Source organism: Polistes fuscatus, unplaced genomic scaffold (assembly GCF_010416935.1).
Source record: "Polistes fuscatus isolate 324 unplaced genomic scaffold, CU_Pfus_HIC Scaffold3, whole genome shotgun sequence".
In the NCBI taxonomy this organism is placed as follows: Eukaryota; Metazoa; Arthropoda; class Insecta; order Hymenoptera; family Vespidae; genus Polistes; species Polistes fuscatus.
Genome location: NW_025113107.1, coordinates 3,069,052 through 3,091,688, shown reverse-complemented (window position 1 = coordinate 3,091,688; position 22,637 = coordinate 3,069,052). Strand labels below are relative to the sequence as shown.

At 31.6% G+C, this 22,637-nt stretch overlaps 1 protein-coding gene across 1 annotated transcript; it reads left to right on the top strand.

Moving 5' to 3' along the window:
- Positions 1-1,207: 1,207 nt before the first annotated feature.
- On the top strand, positions 1,208-20,385 carry LOC122519240. The gene is made up of 7 exons (XM_043638584.1): positions 1,208-1,393; positions 13,775-13,871; positions 16,373-16,571; positions 17,525-17,657; positions 18,334-18,447; positions 19,478-19,648; positions 20,140-20,385. Exons 1-7 carry the CDS (start codon positions 1,208-1,210, stop codon positions 20,383-20,385), a joined length of 1,146 nt encoding a protein of 381 aa, XP_043494519.1.
- The last annotated feature ends 2,252 nt before the right edge of the window (positions 20,386-22,637 follow it).

Below are 22,637 nucleotides of genomic sequence, written 5' to 3'. Positions count from 1 at the left end.
ATCCCACAATCTCCTCCTCCGCCAACTTTCAACCAGTCGCATATTTGAAATAGTCGATGTGATGAGTCTATGATAGATTGTCGTGACGATTTCATTCCATCTTATTTTATTTTTGTATCTACCTCTCTCTTCGTAAGAATTTCTAGCCAGCTTATACTCATGATTTTTTTAAGACGATTTTGAGTATGCATAATGTCTATATGTATATATGTATGCATATTACACGTATGCCTGTATAAGTGTATTTGTATGTATGTTACGCGTAGTATGGATTTGTAAATCTTTATGTATATTACATGTATATATGTAAATGTAAGGTATAGATGTATCACGTATTCATATGTAAATGTAAATGTATATGTTATAGGGTACGTATTTATGTAAATGTACATGTATATGTATCTAACATGTATGTAGGGATATGCGCGTGTGTGTGTGTGTTGGTTACGTAGGCTGAACACGATTACTCGTTTTCAGAAAATACATCGAAAATTTGCTGAGAAGTAGAGTTTTTCGAAAATGAAACAAACGTGTTCTATCAACGTCGCGATCTCAAGCTTACAGATCAAATTTAAAGATAGCCGATGTTATGTGCTATTTTTAATCTCGCAAAATTTTCGATTAGGCGAGAATTACATCTTAGGTTTCTTTTTTATCTTCTGGTAATCTATTTTTATTCTAAAATAACGAAGCACATTTTCTTATATCGTTTTAAAAATTTAGTTCAGTGATGAATCTCGGAAAATTTGTCTGGATAAATTATGAAAAAAAATGTATTGTTAGTTATGAAGATTCGTGTTCCAACTATTTTTGAAATTGTGATTTATGGTATTATCAATTCTTACATAATTTCATTATAATGAAAAATTGTGTAATAAATTGTGTACAAAAGATTCGTGTTCTATCTCGGAAAATTTGTCTGTATAAATTATTGAAAAAAATGTATTGTTATTTATGAAGATTCGTGTTCCAACTATTTTTGAAATTGTATTTATGGTATTATCAATTCTTACATAATTTCATTATGTAATGAAAAATTGTGTAATAAATTGTGTACAAAGATGATTCAATGTATCGTTAATAGTAATACTGCCAACAATTTTCTTGTATCAACTGATACAAATATATGTATGCGTGATCTGTATATGTGTATGTGTGTAAGTATATATTTTTATTTTAATATGCAAATAGTGAAATCGTAGAGTCAATGCACCGTTTGTATGCTGTCCCATCGGAGAAACTTCGAGTATGGTCTATTTGGTTGTCTCAAATCACCGATGAAGCTGAGATATGGCAAAAATGGTTATGTGCACATATCGATCTTATCATACGAATGGCAGAAAATTTGAAAGAACTCGAAGAGGAGGATGTTTCCAAGCCAAGAAAATTCTGGGTAAAGAATATTTTTCTTCCTAAATATCACATCAATTTTATGATAAAAATGAAAAAATGTGCAACAGAAAATTCATTATAAATATATGAAAATGATTGTAGAAATCATATATAATTTATTTTTCACCATAACAATATTTTTATAAAATAATGAAAAAGTTTATTTGAAATTTTTGAAAAACGATCATAAACGAAATATAGAATTAATTTTGCTATTAAAACATAAAAATGAAGAAATTATTTATTTAAAATGTTTAAAAACGATCACAGAATTGTATAATACAATATAAAAATTTTTAAGTAATGAAGTTTGATTGTGTGTGTGTGTTTGTAAGATACAAAAAATACCGTTATAGAGACCAAAGAAACAAAACATAATATATCTATGCAGGTCAAAACATAGAGTATGTAAACATAGTGAATGTATATGTTACCGAAGTTCTTCTAGGAATGATGAGAATTCGTGGAATTTGGACATAAGTCGTATACACTTACGTAATATAAACAAATCAGTCTCGAGTCAACTACCGACAACTTATAACGTGTTTGGAATATCTTCGAATAAAATCTAGGTAGTCTTTTCTTACCATTATTTTACGGAATCACATAGGCAATCATTTTTACGTACAACTATTCTAAGTGAGGCATAAGTCGTATATCACAAGTGGGTTTTAAGTGTACTGTTTTTATTATTTTACATGATTAATAATTTTGATTAATTGGAAAATTTAGACGCATTTTTTCCCCATTTTATTCAAACATCAATGCGAACATTAAATAAATTAAATATTAATTGTCTATAATATAACTTACCAGGGAATGATTAGGTAGGCCCCCCTCCAATTTTCTTTAAATTTTGCACACTTGTAATAGTCAACGAGAATATTTATTGTGCCTTTAAACATGCCGAATATATTTATCCATTTGCGAAAAAACGCGGATAGAAATATCACATAGATTTTTATTCCTTTAGCTGTAGTAATGTATTAGTTTATGATTAGCGGCGCTGTGTGTGAATATAATTTTAAAAAAGGGTGCATTTTTACAAATATTTAGAGCTATATTTGTTATAGAATTTCAAATAACAATGTATATGTCATATTTAGTGTATTTGCCAAAATTCCTCCAACATAGAGTCGTCTGACGATTGGGTTAAGCTAATTATGAGGAAGGTGGAAAGGTGAATTAAAATAAATAAAACACTTCGTTGAGCCAATAAGTGCAATGCTTTATTGGCTCGTCAGGGTAAAGCTTTGCGGCATAAAAACCCTGGTTGGTATCAAATACAATGGACGACGATGGATCACGGACTACGTCCGTGATCTAATTCTCGTCACGATTAACCCGGATGGGCAATCCAGTTGAAAGAAATAGAAATAATATCTCACACCGTTAATTATCGCCTCTGTCTTTCGTTACCGTAATTATGTATTAATTATCGCTTATGTGATATACCACCGTGATGGTGCTATACCCTTAGGTATAGCCGTTACCATCGATTCCCGCTTCCGCGGTACGTTTTCCTTTGTTCTCTAAGGTGCGATCACCCTTTCGTGTAGCCTCGTAGGCGTCCAGCGAAGGAATAGACCGAATGTCTTTGGTAATGGGCCCTGCAGGGTGCACGCACTCGAGGGTCGAGTGGTAGGGGTATGGACGCTAGTATCTAGTAACTCCCTATCGACTAGGGCGTGTATTATGAATATCGATTTTTGGTTACAATCAATTCCGATCGTACATTTAGTTTTTGTGTGTGCCTCCAAAAATGCCTCTATACATATATATTTTAAAAAGTAGCTATTATTAGGAGATCAAATAAAAGAAAATCAAAACTAGTAGATGATAATTCCAATAATAATCACCTGTAACAAAAAGAAAAATATATTAATCATACAATAAAGTGATATAATAGCCTGGGATATAAATCGTCTAATTGGCAGATGCACTTTTCTCAATTGAATTCCTTATTTATTTTTATCAAATCTCTATTTATTGTTGCAATAAAATTAAATTTAAACGCATGATATTACATTTACATAAAATATATGTGGGGTTGGGGAATATTCCAGAAGTGTGCGTGTCGAAGTTTCTAGAATTATTAATAGACGATTTCTTTGTAAGTATTACCAAGTAGATCTTCTTCTTCATTCTTTAGTTTAGAAAAGTTGCCTGTTTCGTAACGACGTTTTTCTGCCTATTGCACTGTTAAATTGTCGCACCATCTTTTTTGTGGGCGCCCCGTACTTCTGCGGCCAATCGGTGACTTATCCCGTGCAATTCTGACGATTCTTCTGTTGTCCATTCTGCTAATATGTTCGTTCCATTCTTTTTTTTTTACTTATTCCGAGGCAGAGTGTCGTTTCTATGAGCCGCAATTTTTTTTTTTTACGTTGGGTAGGGGGCTAACCTGATCCAACAACCTTCCTCCTTTTCCCGGGCTTAGGACCGGCAACATGATCGCTGATCTCGATCCGCCCAGCGATCATGCAGGCGGAGTTAGCCAAGTAGATGTAGGCCTTTATTTGTCATATGTGTGATGGTATGAGTATGGATGGATGAGAGAATGTATCGGTGAGGAAAGAGAAAGGAACCGTTGCGTTAGATTAGAGTATTTGTTTAGGCTGTAAGATTACACCGTCTAGACTTGTCGCCTTTATGTGGCCCCATCGAAGTCTCTCGAACGTTTCCGATTTTAAAGTGTAGGAAGAATCTTTATTCGTGATCGGGAATCATCGGAAAGTTTCTAGAAAAAATGCCAGGAAATGACAAGGACGATGGAGGGGATGTTAGGCATTTATAGGCGACGGAAAGGACTGGTGGGCAGTTCGTAAAAGTTCATTGTTTATACGACGAGTGTTGGGTGTGATAGAAAAGACGGAAGACAACAGGGGACGGTGAAGAGACACGAAAGACTAAGATAGGCGACGAAGAATCGAGCACGGCGTGTCCTTCGCTAATTATGACGGTTGTCTTCAGATTACGGTGTAAAGAGTAATACCTAATATCTCATGGCGATAGATTGTGAATTTAGATTATAGATGCTTACCGTTCTATTTCTTACATTCTTAACTCGTTTAATAATTACTGTTAAACGTTATTACTTTAGTAAATAATAATAAATAATAAAAAATCTTACATATTAGTCCAGTCAACGCGGGCCAAACACGGAACTTTTTTACTAACAGCTTCAAAATTTGATCTAAGGGTAAGTTGACGACGCTGAATCGAATGGTGCTAATAATAATAAATCAGCAACCGGCATCTTGGGGAAAAAGGGTAAAAAAGGGTAAAATATAGCCTTATCTTAGAATCTAGGCATTTAATCGAAAAAAGTTTCAAACAAAAGTTGTAGAGAATTGAAAAATACTAAAAAAATGTTCTATGAGTTATCTTCGTATTTTCAAAATAAGCGAATAAAATTGGATTGAAGATGGGAAAAAAATTGTAAGAGTGGGAGAAAGCAAGCTTATCCCTCCGTCGCGTTTTACACGCGAGCGAGCTAGTGTGCGTGCGAGCGTCCGTGTGCACTAATACACAAACGAAGGATCTTCGGCAATCTTCGGGACTCTCGGTCTTGAATGAAAGTGCGAGTGAGAGAACAAACCAATACTTCTCTCTTTTTATTTATCATGCGATAACGAGTATTTTGTTTTGGCCATCGATTGTTGAGCGTTCTGATATTTCTCTTTTTATATTTTTTCTTTCGGTAGCAAGAATTTTACGTCTTGGCCATCGAGCGTCGAGCGTTTTGTATACGAGTGCGAGTGAGAAAGAAAACCGATATTTCTCTCTTTCTATTTTTTCATTTGGTAGCCAGAATTTTACGTCTTGGCCATCGTGCGTCGAGCGTTTTGTATATCTATATATATCGGCGTATAAGCGCGGCATTTTTAAATCGAATCTTGATGCTTATGGCACGCCGTTTCTTTATTTATTGTCAAAAATAATGAACCTTGAGTAAAAAAAAAATAATTCATTTTAACAGAAACTATTATTATTTAGTTGAGAGTAAAAATAATGAATTAATTTTGTGTCTCGCCATAAAATTAATTAGAATAAATAATTGATATAAATTCTTTGCCTCACAAAAATTTATTTGTATATCAAATTGAATACGTATTCTCTTTAAGACGAAATTTAAAATTTAAATATTTTTCCTATTAAATTATGTATTTTATAAAATTTTAAATTACTGACTTTTTGTCTCGTAAAAATTTATTAGTGTATCAAATTAAATACATATTTGAAAAAGAAGAATTTTATATCCACACATAAAATTAATTCAAGATATATATGAAAGGATATTCTAAAAACGTGGAATTTATTTTTTGTCTATACATAATTTTAATTCATTTTTATTATGTTATAAGAAAACAGTAATGCATTCTGATTCATCTTCGAAGTCTTAAGAATTGTACGAAATAAATTGAGCTATTATCAAGTGGTGCGTTAGCGTAAGTAGTAACGTCTTCGCTTCTCGCGCTGGGTATTTAACGTTCGATTCTTTGTGGGGGAATTATTTTTTTTATATGTTTTTCTATCCTTAGGTTATATAAATTGTTTTTACATTTCCTAATTTCTAATTATATATAGAAAAAAATTAAAATTATTACAAAAAAATTAAAAGCAATAAATTTTTTTACATCTTGCACAAATAAAGGAAGATTTATTACTTAAATTACAAATTCATCCTGTAAATACCATCCTAAAAAATGTCTCGTTTCGGCACGTTAAAAATTAATTTTTGTTATTTATTGGATATTATTTAATTTATAATTAGTAACTTTATTACTCGCGTAATAATGTTGATTTCTTAATAAATTTTATATCGTTAGTGCAAAATTTGAAAAAAATCTGAGGTGGGACTCACTGACCGTCTCCTTGTTAAGGATAGAAAAACTTATAAAAAAAATAATTCCCCCACGAAGAATCGAACGGTAATAAACCAGCGCGAGAAGCGAAGACGTTACTACTTACGCTAACACACCAATTGATAATTGCTCAATATTTTTCGTACAATTCTTAAGACTTCGAAGATGAATCAGAATGCATTACTGTTTTTTTATAACATAATAAAAATGAATTAAAATTATGTATAGACAAAAAATAAATTCCTCGTTTTTAGAATATCCTTTCATATATATCTTGAATTAATTTTATGTGTGGATATAAAATTCTTCTTTTTCAAATATGTATTTAATTTGATAAACTAATAAATTTTTACGAGACAAAAAGTCAGTAATTTAAAATTTTATAAAATACATAATTTAATAGGAAAAATATTTAAATTTTAAATTTCGTCTTAAAGAGAATACGTATTCAATTTGATATACAAATAAATTTTTGTGAGGCAAAGAATTTATATCAATTAATTATTCTTATTAATTTTATGGCGAGACACAAAATTAATTCATTATTTTTACTCTCAACTAAATAATAATAGTTTCTGTTAAAATGAATTATTTTTTTTTTACTCAAGGTTCATTATTTTTGACAATAAATAAAGAAACGGCGTGCCATAAGCATCAAGATTCGATTTAAAAATGCCGCGCTTATACGCCGATATATATAGATATACAAAACGCTCGACGCACGATGGCCAAAACGAAAAATTCTCGCTACCGAAAGAAAAAATAGAAAGAGAGAAATATCGGTTTTCTTTCTCACTCGCACTCGTATACAAAACGCTCGACGCTCGATGGCCAAGACGTAAAATTCTTGCTACCGAAAGAAAAAATATAAAAAGAGAAATATCAGAACGCTCAACAATCGATGGCCAAGGACAATAATACTCGTTATCGCATGATAAATAAAAAGAGAGAAGTATTGGTTTGTTCTCTCACTCGCACTTTCATTCAAGACCGAGAGTCCCGAAGATTGCCGAAGATCCTTCGTTTGTGTATTAGTGCACACGGACGCTCGCACGCACACTAGCTCGCTCGCGTGTAAAACGCGACGGAGGGATAAGCTTGCTTTCTCCCACTCTTACAATTTTTTTCCCATCTTCAATCCAATTTTATTCGCTTATTTTTGAAAATACGAAGATAACTCATAGAACATTTTTTTAGTATTTTTCAATTCTCTACAACTTTTGTTTGAAACTTTTTTCGATTAAATGTCTACATTCTAAGATAAGGCTATATTTTACCCTTTTTTACCCTTTTTCCCCAAGATGCCGGTTGCTGATTTTATTATAATTAGCACCATTCGATTCAGCGTCGTCAACTTACCCTTAGATCAAATTTTGAAACTGTTAGTAAAAAAGTTCCGTGTCTGGCCCGCGTTGACTGGACTAATATGTAAGATTTATGTATAATGGTGAGATATATATTTATAATGGTAATAATAAAGTAGTATTTATTAATAAATACTTAACAAGGTATAATGTTTTTAAGAGATAGAATAGTAAGTATCTATAATCTAATAATCTAATAATAAGTGTAACTCCCCACGTCCCGAAATCAACCGCAAGGAACACCCGAAAATCCGACTCGTCGTCGCCTATCGTAATCCTTCGCCGTTCCCCGTTGTCTTTCGTACCTCCCGTTACACTTATCACTCCTCAATAATTATTCAACTCTCAGAAAAACGCAACGCACGCCTAGTCCTTCCCTTCGCTTACTTATACCCTACATCCCCTCCATCGTCTCCCGTTGTTTCTCGTCATCTCCCTGGAAACTTCCCGATCATTCCAAGCCACGCGCAAAGGCTTTTCCGGTATTTCACATTATCGAGAACGTTCGGGAGACTTCGATGTAGCGATACAAAGGCGACAAGTCCAGATGATGTAACCTTAAGCCTAAACTAACATTCTTATCTAACGCTCTTCCTTTGTCCCGACCGGATGCATTCTTTCATTTCTTTCAATCGAGTCGCGTCTTAGCATTCGAAGTGTACGGACGTTCAGAGTGTAGATCCGCGTGTTTATAACTATATTGTTTACATTTTATGTATAACGAATAAATTCGTTACCTGGTTGTTTAATTTTCAAATTTTTAACAAATCGGTCACCAGCTCATGGCAATAAACCTTTCGCATATCCTTGACCGGGATATGCAAACATCAACCACATTTCCACCATGGCAAAAGGTTACTACTCATAGGCGTGAGCATGCTTCTTGTAGCAATAAAAGAGCAAGAATAGATGATGATAACAACAATGTTCCTCGAAGTAATGGAGTACCCGAAACCGTTAACAGATTCTCGGTCTTAACTTCAAGTATAGTCACAGATTGCGATATGCCGCAAAACGAACAAGTGCAGAAAATACCACTACCTCCTCCAATTTACATAGATGACGTCCTTGACATTCAATCTTTAACTAAATGCCTAAATAATGTAGTTAAAAAAGATAATTACACCTATAAAATTAGTAATAATCAGGTTCGTATATTACCAGCAGATGCGGACTCCTACAGAAATATTACTAAAACCTTAAAAACATTAAATGCTAGCTTTCACACATTTCAATTAAAACAAGAACGTTCGTTTAGAGTTGTGTTACGTAACGTACATCACTCTGCTGATTTGAACGACCTGAAAGACGAACTAATGGAGCTGGGTCACGAAGTTGTAAACATCAGTAATATTTATCACAGAGCTACACACAACCCACTATCCATGTTCTTTATTGACCTTAAACAAAAACCTAACAACAACATGGTCTACAATATAAAAAAACTGAATAACACAATAGTCAAATTTGAATCACCACGTAAGAAAAAGGAAATTGCTCAATGCAAGAGATGTCAAAAGTATGGTCACACTCAAAAGTATTGCAATCGCAATTTTCAGTGTGTTAAATGTTCTGGTCAGCATGCTACGGCAGATTGTAAGAAATCTATAGATACTCCACCAACTTGTTTCCTCTGCGGTGCCAACCATACTGCGAACTACAAAGGGTGCCCTTCCTACCAAGAGATGTACAAAAAGACGTTTCCTACACCTAGAATAAGGAAAACTGTAAATATTCAATCTAATCTCGAAACCAACCCACCGGTAAACATTCAACGTTACGCCGACCAATCTATGTCTTACGCACAAGCCGTAAATAAAAATATACAAATATCAGATACTTCAAATCCGCAGCATTCAAATAACGTAAACAATAATAACGGCTCAAGTCTTACAGATTCTATAAGTAGACTAGAAAAACTCATCGAAAAACAAAGTGAACTAATAAATAAACAAATCGAACAATCAAACAATCTCATTTCATTATTAACGGTATAGTAAGTAAGCTGTCGTGTACTAATAAATAATGAAGACATTACGCATTGCTCTTTGGAACGCTAATGGCCTAATGAAACGTAAATTGGAGCTGGAAGCATTTTTAAAATTATATGACATACAAATTATATTAATATCGGAGACACACTTTACGGTTAAAAATTATTTTAAAATCTTCGGTTATAAGATGTACTCCACGAATCATCCAAGTGGAAGGGCACATGGTGGTACTGCGATTCTAGTTAAATCTAACATAAGACATTACGAGCTTGCGCCATATAAACAAGATCATCTTCAGGCAACAAGTGTCATGATATATGACTGGCATTGCCCAATAGCTTTCTCGGCAGTGTACAGTCCTCCTAGACATACTATCAAAAAAGAAGATTTTGATAATTTCTTCGAAAGTCTAGGCTCTAGATTCTTAGCCGGAGGTGACTTTAATGCCAAACATAACATCTGGGGTAGTAGAATTATAACACCAAGAGGTAAAGCACTCTCAAAAAGTATCGAAACTAATAGATTATGTTGCATTAGTTCAGGTGAGCCTACCTACTGGCCAACTGATGTAAATAAAATCCCTGACTTGCTTGATTTTTTTATCGCTAAAAATCTATCTCCTCGATATATACAGGTCTGCTCTTCATTTGACCTTTCTTCCGATCACACTCCAATCATAGCAACAATAAATACAACTATTATCGACAAAAAGCCACCAATCTCCTTATACAATAGACTAACAAATTGGGATTTCTTCCGCGAAACATTCAATAATACTGTTGATACCACTTTACCATTGAAAACAACTGATGATGTGGACCATGCAGTAAACCATTTAACGCACAACATAATAAATGCAGTTCGAGCCTCTACACCTTCTCTGGAGTATATTTCTGGTCATGACTATCCTGCATATATTTTAAATAAAATTGTAGAAAAACGTAAGTTGCGTAGAAATTGGCACAATAGTAGATCTCCTGAGGACAAACGTAAACTTAATAAAGCTACCAAAGTGTTAAAAAAAATACTGCAGAACTTTAAAAATGAAGGTCTTCAAAGTTACCTTCAGAACTTAACTCCTACTGCAGACTCTAACTATTCACTCTGGAAAGCAACAAGGCGTTTTACTCGTCCAATTCAAGACATTCCACCTATCCGTCAGTCCCAGGGTGAATGGGCAAGAAAACCAATAGATAAAGCCAATCTCTTCGCCTCCTACCTGGCAGATGTATTCAAACCATCTTCACCTTCAGTACCTGCAGAAGATGAAGACGTCTGGACATTTATGCACTCACCTTTCCAATTATCTCCACAAATAGAACCGTTTACCTCAATGGAAGTCAAAGCAACAATTGCATCACACGTTAATCCGAAAAAAGCACCTGGCCTCGACTTAATCAACGGAAAGATGATCAAAGAATTACCAAAAAAAGGAATAGCGTATATTACCTCACTATTCAACGCCATTTTACGCCTAGGCTACTATCCTACTTCATGGAAAGTAGCAGTGATTACACTCATTCACAAGCCAGGTAAACCACCTCACGACGTTACGTCATACCGACCAATCAGTCTCTTATCCTCTTTATCTAAGCTATTTGAAAAAATGTTCACTAATCGCCTACTAAATGTCTTGGATGTCCCTACTCTTCCCGACCATCAGTTCGGGTTTCGGAAATACCATTCAACAATTGAACAGGTCCATAGAATAACTCGTCAACTATCGCAAGATCTTGAAAAGAAAAAATACTGCTCCGCAGTATTCCTGGACATAAGGCAAGCTTTCGACAAAGTCTGGCACACCGGACTACTTTATAAACTTAAGAAAATATTTCCATATCCTTTTTTCCTGATCCTTAAATCCTACCTTACAGATAGAAAATTCATGGTTAAATATCAAAACCAATTCACTTCAGCTTATCCAATCTTGTCCGGTGTTCCACAAGGCAGCGTACTTGGGCCCATACTGTACACAATTTACACGGCAGATCTACCTACCTCGGAAGGGATAACTACTGCTACATTTGCAGACGATACAGCTCTGCTAGCATCTGAGAGTGATCCACGAAACGCGACTGATATTCTCCAACGTCATCTGCACTTACTAGAAAAATGGTGTCAGAAATGGCGAATCAATATCAACGAAAGTAAATCAGCTCATATAACCTTCACATTGCGCAGAGGCACGTGTCCCCCTGTGGTCATTAATGGGGTAAATATTCCTGTTAGAGACTCGATCAAATATTTAGGTATTATCCTAGACAAAAGGCTGACATGGAAGCAACATATACAAACCAAAGTAAAACACCTCAAAGAACGAGTAAGAAAAATTTATTGGCTGTTTGGTAGATCGTCTAAGTTAGATTTGGAAAAAAAGCTCGCTATCTATAAAGCTATTCTAAAACCCATATGGACTTACGGAATCCAACTATGGGGAACTGCGAGTAACTCCAATATAGAGATTTTACAGAGGTTCCAATCAAAAACTCTACGAAACATCTGCAATGCCCCATGGTACGTTACAAACGAAAGAATTCATCAAGATTTAAGAATATCTACAATAAAAGAAGAAATTGTTAGCTTCAGTGAACGCTACAACTCCCGTTTAGCCAAACATCCCAACCCTTTAGCAAAAAATTTACTGGAAACAAATGAACTAGTACGAAGACTAAAAAGGTTCTACCCTTCTGACCTTAAAACAAGATTTGAATGATTTAAAACATAGTAATATTATTTGAGTCTAATGTATTATATCTACACTCACCATTGTAAATCTTATTTATTTACATTTCATGTTATTACATCACGCCAGCCTAAAGTACTTATAATTCTCGTCGAGAATTGATTGTATGTTCTGTAATGAATAAAAAAAAAAAAAAAAAAAATTTCTTTCAATCACTCTACACTCATACCATTCACACATTCATATCTATACTTCTTAACAATTCAAAATCCCACATATATATATATAAAAAGGAAAAGTACAAATATTAAGTTACTAAAAAAAATAATATGTATTAATTATTATAAAAAACTTTTAAACCGCATTATATGAAAAATAAATATTACAAATTTAACAAAATACAATCATAGTGAAAAATCTCAAAGACAAGACAAGAAAAGAGAAATTACCTTAATATTCATCAAACGGTAATTAAGCTTCAAAACTTAATAATAAGAGAATTTTAATGTTTTTGACTCTAACTAACTAAAAATTTATGTATCTTTTTGACGATTAGACACGAATTTGGTGTCCCAAGGAGATGGAATGATCCATCATTTCCAATTACAATAATAAATTAATGACGAGCAAAAAAGTAATACAGTAAAATATAAAATATGATTAGAGAACTATTCACGAAAATTTCGAACTTGCAGTTGAACCTTTGAAAATAACTCAATAGCCTGTAGTTGCCTTCAGTTAAGTGGTGGCCTCTTTAGCATTTAATCTCTTCTTTTTTCATTCCCTGAAAACTGCATTTGGACATTTTCTACGTGTGAGCAAGATAAGATCTTTTATACTACTTTTTCAAATTAATTCGTATTTTTTTATGATTCTAATTCTCAATTATTACAAAATTAATTTACATTCTCTGTTAATTATTTAGGCTTGTGAACGATGAATGAACTCAGAGAGCATTGACCGTGCACATATACACGATCACAATTAATCGAATGTTCAAGCAGATAATTATAATCGATGACCTAATAACACTTCGCATTTTTACTGTCGAATAATAAAATCAAATTGAAATAAATAATGCAATAAATGTAATGCATTTTCTTTCAATTCTTTTATTTCATTCACTCGCTGTATTGAATTATATCAAATATTTCTAACAGTAAAACAAAATCGCGATTGTTCGTAGTGCTAATCCTGTAATACTTAAAACCAAGTATCAAATTTATCAAAGGCTTTGCAAATTTCGGAAAAAAATTGGAGGGAGGCTTACCTGACTTACCTAGAAAAATAAGTTTTTAATTTAAAAATGTTAGTAATTATAATAGAATAGAATATAATCATTCTTGAATTTAAATAATCGTTTCGTTCGATATTTCAATTAAATAAATAAGAATTTAAAAGAAATTAATAAAAATGATTTAAAAGTTTTATGTATAAACGTATTTGTTTTTCCAATCTAATTGATATTCACAGAAAGCTGATCAAATTCGAAGGATTTTCGCATACGAAGAGGATGCCATGGAGGAGGATGGTATCGAATATCCAGAAGGAGTGGAAGATTTTTACGACAGTAAGATACGCATTTATTTCGGTGATAAACGAAGATTTTATTCGATTAATTTTGGGAGAAATAGTGACTATCTGTTTTCTTCTTGTTTCTTTTTCTCTCTCTTTCTCTTTTTATTTATCAGTGGTAAAAGAGTATTTGCTGGTTTCAGTGAATACACACTGAAGTATGATACTTGGATTATTAGATTTAATTCGAAGACGAATGGTCTATTCATTCCTGGATTAGATTATAATATACAGGATATTTTAAGAATCACCTCATCGAAAAAAATACAAAACCATAAAAATTAAAATTGGTTTATAAATAAAATTACAATATTTTATCTTTCATTTTTAATATATGAATCTTTAACTGGAGTGTAGTTTAAAAAAATATAGTCCAACGATGTAAACTATTACAAATATCTGAAATATTTGTAATTTCTTAATTCAATAAAGAAAACATTTTGATTAAATAGAAAATGTTTGGGACATCCAGTGTATATGTAATTTCTTTTGGTATATTAATATTCGTTGAAAGTATCTTCTTTTTATTAATGAAACAAAGAAAGAAAAAGGGATGAGAGAGGAGGAAGGAGTGGAGATAGATAGGAAGAGATCGTAGGAATTTAAGCGGAAATGTCTGATTTATAGAGAGTAGCAAGTTATAAACGTTTATCATTCTGTCTTGCTTTTGAAAACAACTAATCAATATTTATGTCTCGCTTGGGATGACAGAACTCTCCTTTTCATATCGTTTGATTCACTTGCTAGATAGATATATTTTACAAAAAGACGAGGAAACATCCTGGAAGAGCTTTACAGGTCTTTTTTCTTTCTCTCTTTCTCTTTCTTACTCAGTCACTCTTTCACTCTTTTAGCTTTCAAACGATAGATTTGCTTTACAATTTTTCAACGTGAAGATGATACGCAATATACCTGCCTTCAGATTAATCCAATAAACGCCAAACTGCTGCTTCCTCTTTTGTCCTCTTATCTTTCGTTCTTCTTCTTTATTATTATTCTTGTTATTGCTGTTATCATTCTCCTCTTTTGTTTTTTCACTCTCTTCTTCTTTGTTAAAATAGAAGAATCATTGATAATTGCTAACTTTCTTTCTCAAAGTAGGATGGATATATTGAAATTGTTGTTTGCTAAACTTTATCTCGTGTTTCGTAAGAACAGACGTTTGTTAATATTTCTAGAATTATCCTGGAAAATGTTGTATTTGATTGACGTTAAGATACGAAAGAGAGAGAAATTTTAAGTTTAGCAAATTTCTACATTCTTTATATTTTCATTTAAGACCACAGTAATTAAATTGTAATTATTTATTTTCATCATAAATTTTGCGTTCTACTCTCGTTAGTAGGAAAAAATATTTAAACGTTTAATAATTTTATATGCGAGAACAAAATAAATAATGCTAATTGGAATGATGTTATAATTATTGAATAATTAGATCATTAAAAAAAAATATACAAGAAAAAAATCAGAGAAGAAGGTAGTATATTTTATTTTATCCTACATTTAGCATCAATCGACAAAAATAATGATCAAATAACGCGTATAATCGTTTCCCCACTTGACCTATATTTTTATTTTGCATTTTAATATTTATCCGAATATCGTTCGCATTCTCATAATATCGAGTGGCAAATTAATTTTATTCTTTTTCTTTTTTCCTTCCGGATAATTTCAAAATATGTGAATATTCGAGCGAAGAAATGAATGCGATCGAGCTTCCTTTATAAAGAAAAAGAATATCGTCGATCCAATTAATTGAAAAGCCATGAATCACCTGATTACCTCGAATGATCTTTATTTTCCGTTCATTTTTTTTTTCTACTTTTCGCTACGAGTGCTCATCTTTCTCTCTTATCTATTTTCCCTTTAATTTTCTATTAGTCAAGCAAACTTGACGTTTAACAATCTTTCTCATCTCGAAAATCACTGCCGTGGCTATTAAGTATTCAAGTGATTATTTCATTTGATTCACGGGGGTTTTTTCTACTCTTTTTTCTTCGTTAATTATAATCTAGAATAATTTTCAGTTAAATCGAAAATGAAATAAGTGAGGTATAGTTAAACGCAAAGAAAAAAATCTCTCCTTTTGTTAATATTTCGTCTATTAACTATATTTATAACAAATTTTACATGTACGTGAGGGGATTGAAAAGTTTGGATCTCACCATAGAAACAATTTTTTTGCCAAAGTTCATAATATCTTTTACGTTGTACATAACAGACGTTGAAATTAATTTATTAAATTTATTTAAAATAATTTATCCGAAATTACACACGTTGAAACAGTTGAATTATTAAAACTAAATAAAATATTTTTCTTTCTTCCATATATTTTTAAAAATATTTTTTTTGCTCTCCGATTCACGTTGCATCATCAATCACAGTTAAATAAATAAATCGTAGGATCATAAAAAATATAAATGCGATTATGATTAGAAAATGATAAGATTCCCCCTGGGTGTATAAATGTTTAATAAAAAAAATTTGTTATGCCAGTCGAACAAGTGCTGGCAGATATCGTAGCTGGTGAGGAAAAATCAGTCGAGGAGAAGAAAATGGAGAAAGAGGAGGGGGATGAAGGAAGAGAAACAACGAACGAGAAGGTGGTGAATGAAACTGGGAAGAAAACTGAGGAGGAGAAACGTATGAGTGGTGTTGCCGACCAACCGGAGGAGACTACCAACGAACGAGATACGTGAGTACGAACGTGATTCGAATAAATTTTGATCTAGGATGTGTAACTTGATCATTTAAAATACTATCTCTTTCTTTTTCGCCTTCCTTTCTTTTTATGTTTTTTTTTTTACTTAAAAAAATATCTTTCCAACGGAGAAGAAAATTAAGATCTTTTTAATCTTTACTTTTTAATATTTTACTTGTTGAATAAAATGCAGAAAATATTTATTTCTTTTTAAATGTTAAGTAAACGTGGTAAAAAATAAATTTTGCAAAGTATGTAATATGATTTTTAGATACTTCATAAAGAAATGATTTTTATTTGTTTAATTATGAAGAAATGTTAAGAATACTTTGAAACACTTATACGTAATGGAATAACATGTATTTATTAATTTCAGATGATCATATTTATTATGAAATAGGCGTAACAATGTTTTTGATACTTTGTAGAATAATGATCCTCACTTTTTTAATAATGGATAAATATTTACAATAAACTAACGAATATCCGGATTTTCTTCGTAATCGTCTTTAATCAGCTTTAGTAAGATCAATCTTATTGGGGAAACAAAGAAAGTGGAGTTGGAATAATCGTGTAAAAAAGATAAGGGCGCGGTCGATGGATGAATAGAAAGAAGAATGATTTGTTTTCTATGATAATCCGAAAAACAAAGAATTTATAGTTCTGATCGATAAAATTTCTAACGCTAAATCTATCATTAGATACAATAGTTATCCAATTAACGATTGATAAAACTAGTACTGTATTTAAAATGACAATTTTAATAATTTTAATATCATATTCAAATTGTGTGTGTGATTTGTATAATTTTGTCACGACTAATAATTTGCTTGATTTATTTATATTGAAAATTAGTTGAATTTTTCTACGCGGATAAAATAATTTCACTAATATAATAATAATAATAACTAATATCATAATTACAAGAATAACGTGATTCTTCATAGTATTACCGATGAAACGAAGGATAAGGAGGAAGAAGTCGATGAAAAATCGAAGTATTTGAAAGAGTGGCCAGTGGGAACACAATGGGAACCCTTTGGAATTCAAGAAGAAGAGGATCGTTCGGATATTATTGAAGTAACCCACTCTTACCAATACCTTTCGTTTCGTAGATCCACATTTAATTCGTAGCTCGTTAAATAAAACGGCTTCACCGAGATAGAAATCTTGTAAAGATCAGAATAATGATAACGAGATTAGAGACGGGTATCAAGAACTGGATACGATATTACCTATGATTCGTGTTCGAATCATATTTTTCGATAGACTAGTATTATCTATGATTTTACAACGAAAGATTCATCTTTTTTCATTTATTTTTTTATTCGCTCATACGAAATTAATATTTTTTAATATATAAAATGGTACAAGAATATTGAAACTTAACCTTCTATTGGCCCGCGTAACTTTCAAGTCAAATTAATAGTATTTTTAAATCTAATTTTCTTATGGCATACGTATAATATTTCTTAATATTTATTCGATAATCAATAAAAGATCCTTTTATCGATTATTAAATATGAGAATAAGTAAGTATCTTTAAAAATTGTTAATATATTATAAATTTGTATTTAGCGAGATTAACATTTGTTGATTCTAAGTCATATTAAATTTTTATTTAGTCACGGAAAAAACTGGGCCCATAGTAGATTAAATGAAGAAAAAACGTTTACACTAACAAAAATTCTCCAATCTTGAAATCAATCAACGTAACAGTAAATAAGTAATAAACTTTTTCGAATAAAAATTGTAGCCAATAGAAATGCCGAAAAGTGCAGAAGAAATGCGACGATTCTTAAAGGATTTTACCTATCAAGCAACGATCTATAGATCCTATTTCAAACACTGGTTCGAGACTAGCGAGCAGGTAAACTTAACTCGACGATTTTTATCTTTTACTTATTTTAAAAATTATTTATTTATATGTATATATAAACAAAAAGTTGACTTTTGTATAAGAATGTTGATCGAACAATGGTAGAGGTGTTAGTTGTTCGAACGATTTGTAACGAGAGACTGGAAATAATAGAAAAGGTAACAGTTAGCGTAATTTATGTAAACAATAGGATTTGAAATAGGAAAATTGTTTTGCTTGAGGAGAATAGAATGTATTTTGGTGGCATGCTTACTGTACAGGACGCATGTATTCCTACAATGTAAAGTTCTTATCCGCATGCTCCGAGCGTGCGGAAATTTACGTGAAAAGCAGAGATCGTCCATCCTTTCGTTGGCTTCCTGGTTGGCTGGCTGGTTAGCTGGTTGGTTGCCTAACGAATTCAATTTGTAGAAACAAATAAATTGTAGGAAATGCAAATACCCAAGCCATATAGAATCGGTCCTTTGAATGCGTTTTTCGCTTCAAGGATTTTATCCGTTTCGATGAGCTTCCGTTCAGATTGGACATGGAAAAAGGCAGAGATAGACACTCGGGAAAAATAAAAGAAAAGAAAAAGATAAAGACAGAGATAGAAGGAAAGGGACGAAAAGACGAAACAGAAAATCATGCGATTGTATGTGTATGCGTGTGGGCCTGAGTCAATGGTAAAATGCAAGCAAGTTTTTACATGTGTATTATCTAAACATACAGGATGTTAAAAAATGAATTCAGGATTTTATGTTATTCTTTCTTTTTTTTTAAGTGCAACATAAATTATAGAGATATTTTTAAAGAAAAATTGTTGGAGTAGAAGTTATCTGATTTATCGTATTTATGATTATTTTTTAGTGAAAGACTTTAAGTTAATATTAGGATCAACTTTAACTTTTTTTTTTATAATGGCAACATGTTCTATACACACAAAAATGTTGTTCAAATATTGATTGAATGAACACCTTTTTTTTTGGCACTCTGTATAGATAGTTATATCAATGTGTGTTTGGAAACAATTGTTTTCCAGGCGATTAAAGAAATCACAGGTAGAACCGTGATGCCTACTGCTAAATTACAAGGTATTTTGAACGAGAAAAATCTGCAAGAAACTTTAAGGCTCTGTTTGAGTTACCCAAAGGATACATTCTCGTTATACAATACACGTTTTTCGTCTCCTAAAAAACTTGCTGAGATGATGGTACGTTTATTAAATTATTCGTAGAAATAAGATCTTTATTAGTATCCAGAAACAATATTTTTCTATCAATCTGTCTAAAAATAAATTTGTTTCTCTTGCCTCGTTTTAAACCTCATACTTTCAATCAAATTAATTTCTTCTTTATTAAAATCTTTCTTCGTGCTAATAATTATTCGATTATCACAGATGATTTATAAATACACGTGACGACATGTAAATTATGATTGTAACTTTCGATCATTTACATTTATTTAAAATCTAATTTAATTTCATAAAACAATCTGTTTAATTTCAGTAAATTTAAAAAAACCAAAAAATAATCCTTAACATTTTTACAAACAGATTTTATCATCGATTTTTGTTTAATACAAATTAGTTTTATTTTTGTATGAGATCAATCAACTAGGTATATTTTCGGATCGATTGATAGATCTTATCTCCCAGTTTACTTACCAGATCCTTATATAAATGAAAGAAAAATATAAATACAGGCTCTATCGGAACGAATCGGCACGCTGAAGTTTATCAAAGAGATGGCACGCGCTAACGAGAAAATACCATATTTTTTTTATCGAAAAGCTGAACCAGACGTAGAAATAGCAATCAAGCACGATGACGAACAAGTTATCCCTTCGGATCCAGAGATGGAGATTATTTTTGGTAATTACAGCAGTCTTCGTTTCAATCTCAACGATAAACCCGGTAAAAGTAAAAATTCTTTCATACGAAACGATTAGGTTTATTTCCATGATTTAATTTTTCTATGAAATCATACATTGATATTTATTTAAAAAAAAAAGAATAAAGAGGATAGAAAAATGAAAAAGATGAAAACTGTAAAAGCACATACTTATTTTAATGAATTTACACGTTCGTGACAATGAGAATAAAATAAACGAGAGAACGGTGAAGTATTTATGAAGACTTATGGTGTGTTTAATATTTTTGTTAAAAATATTATAAGTTATATTTATATATTGCAAGATAAAGTTAATTTATAACTCATGTATACTCATATATACATATACATTTACATATACACGCAAATATTGTATTTATATATCGTCTTTAAACTCGTTAGCAAAGTTGTAACTTGGAATATTTGCCTGTGTATCTATAAACATAGAAAAGTGCACGAAAGAGAGAGAAAGAGAGAGAAAGAGAGAGAGAGAGAAAGAGACACTGAGAAAAGAGACCATGTTGGCTATGACGAATTCAAAACAATGATTAACGTTCGACATTTCCTTGGTTACTTTCTTTAAATACGTTCCTATACTATATACACTTCAAATGAAACTTTAGATTTCGTCTCTCTCTCTCTTTTTTTTCTTACTCTCTTTTACGTATATATAGAAACTATATTTCTCTTTCTCCTTTGCTTTTATCAATTCGCATTTGACTCATATACGATACATTTAACTATTCTCTATGTGCATGTACGTTTATCTTGAATTTTCGGAATAGTCAGGGAGGTTCGGTTCGTTTTACGTTTCAGTAGTCAACGTGTTGTAAAGGAAACTTGTCTTTCCGAAGATTTCCTTTCAGCATTTAATTTCACGACGTTCATTCAAACTTTACCCTTGGGATAAATCGTTCTTAACGATAGACTTCATTGGATTTTCTCTTCCAAGCTTTCACGAAGATCGGTTTGGGAGAAAGTAAATAACATTTTCCTATCGTTACTGATTTTACCAAATGTGATACATCTTCTTTCAAAGATTTATTGGATACTTTTTTTTACTTTAATTATTTCTCATATTCTTTAAATAAGTTCGACGAAATATTTTATTTTTTTTTTTGTAAGCTCACCTTTTGTCACATAGTCATTGATTCTCATTTGCTTAATTGCAGTGACTTTTTTTTCATCGTTTCTTGCTTTGTTCATTCCTCTCATTTATTCTTTTGTTCTAATCCGTATTGTTTTAGATTTGCATTTCTGCGGATCTTTTATTCAGCGCTTTTGAATGTACTATGCATACTTGATCTTTCTTACTTCTTTTATTTATACAAAAATACTTACACATATGAGAAGTTTTTATGAATACAAGATACGTTGGCTTGTGTTTACGAAAAATTAGAAGTAGTTTTAATTTTATATTGTAATATTTAAATTATATAATATATTAAAATATAAATATTTATAAATATGAATAGGTAAAAATATTTGAACCAAGTTGTACGAAAATCTACCAATTGTCAAAATAGCCAAAAAATGTTTGCAAAATTATTGTTGATAATTTATAATCTTTAAACTAAATTTACTCTCAAGTTATCAAGAATTAATAGCTTTTTTTGTATAACTTTTATATAACTTAATTTTAACAAGCTTTTAATTACACAAAATTAGCATGTTTAAATTTTATCTTAGGACGTAAAAACATTATAATCGTTTATTTAAGGTTAGTGGAAGTTAAGTATAAAAGTACTTACATTCATCAAGAATATAGTAAACGTTTTAGCTGTTAAGCAATAGCTATAAAAAATGATAAAAACAAAAAGCCCGCTCGTTTTCACACATCTACTAGTAGTGATTACCGGCCAACGTAGGAGCATTGGAACATCTCGTTCCAAGTATAGTATAAAAGCTTTACGTATAAAAGGAAAAGCTCTACCGTTGTGTGTTTCCAAGAGGTCCCTGTGGTCGCATTGTCTCGTTGCTCCTTCAAACTATCACCGAGTTCGTATCTTTTGCATCTCTCGAGAATCGAGATAAAATGTCAACAGGAAGAAAAGTCTAACGAAATATTCTTTGAATATTGTTAAACATTTTTTTAGGATTTAAAAATATCGTAATTTACTATCTAAATACTTAAAAATTTACATTTACTATTTTTAGAGTTAATTTTGTGAAGGAAGATTTAAGGTAAGTTGATGCAGTGATCGGTTTTTATTTTTGGTTTTTAATTATAAAAATGTGCTAACGATATTTTGGGTTTCTTGTTTCGAGTATCATAAGTGAGATTTTAAAGAAAATTAATATGGGACAATT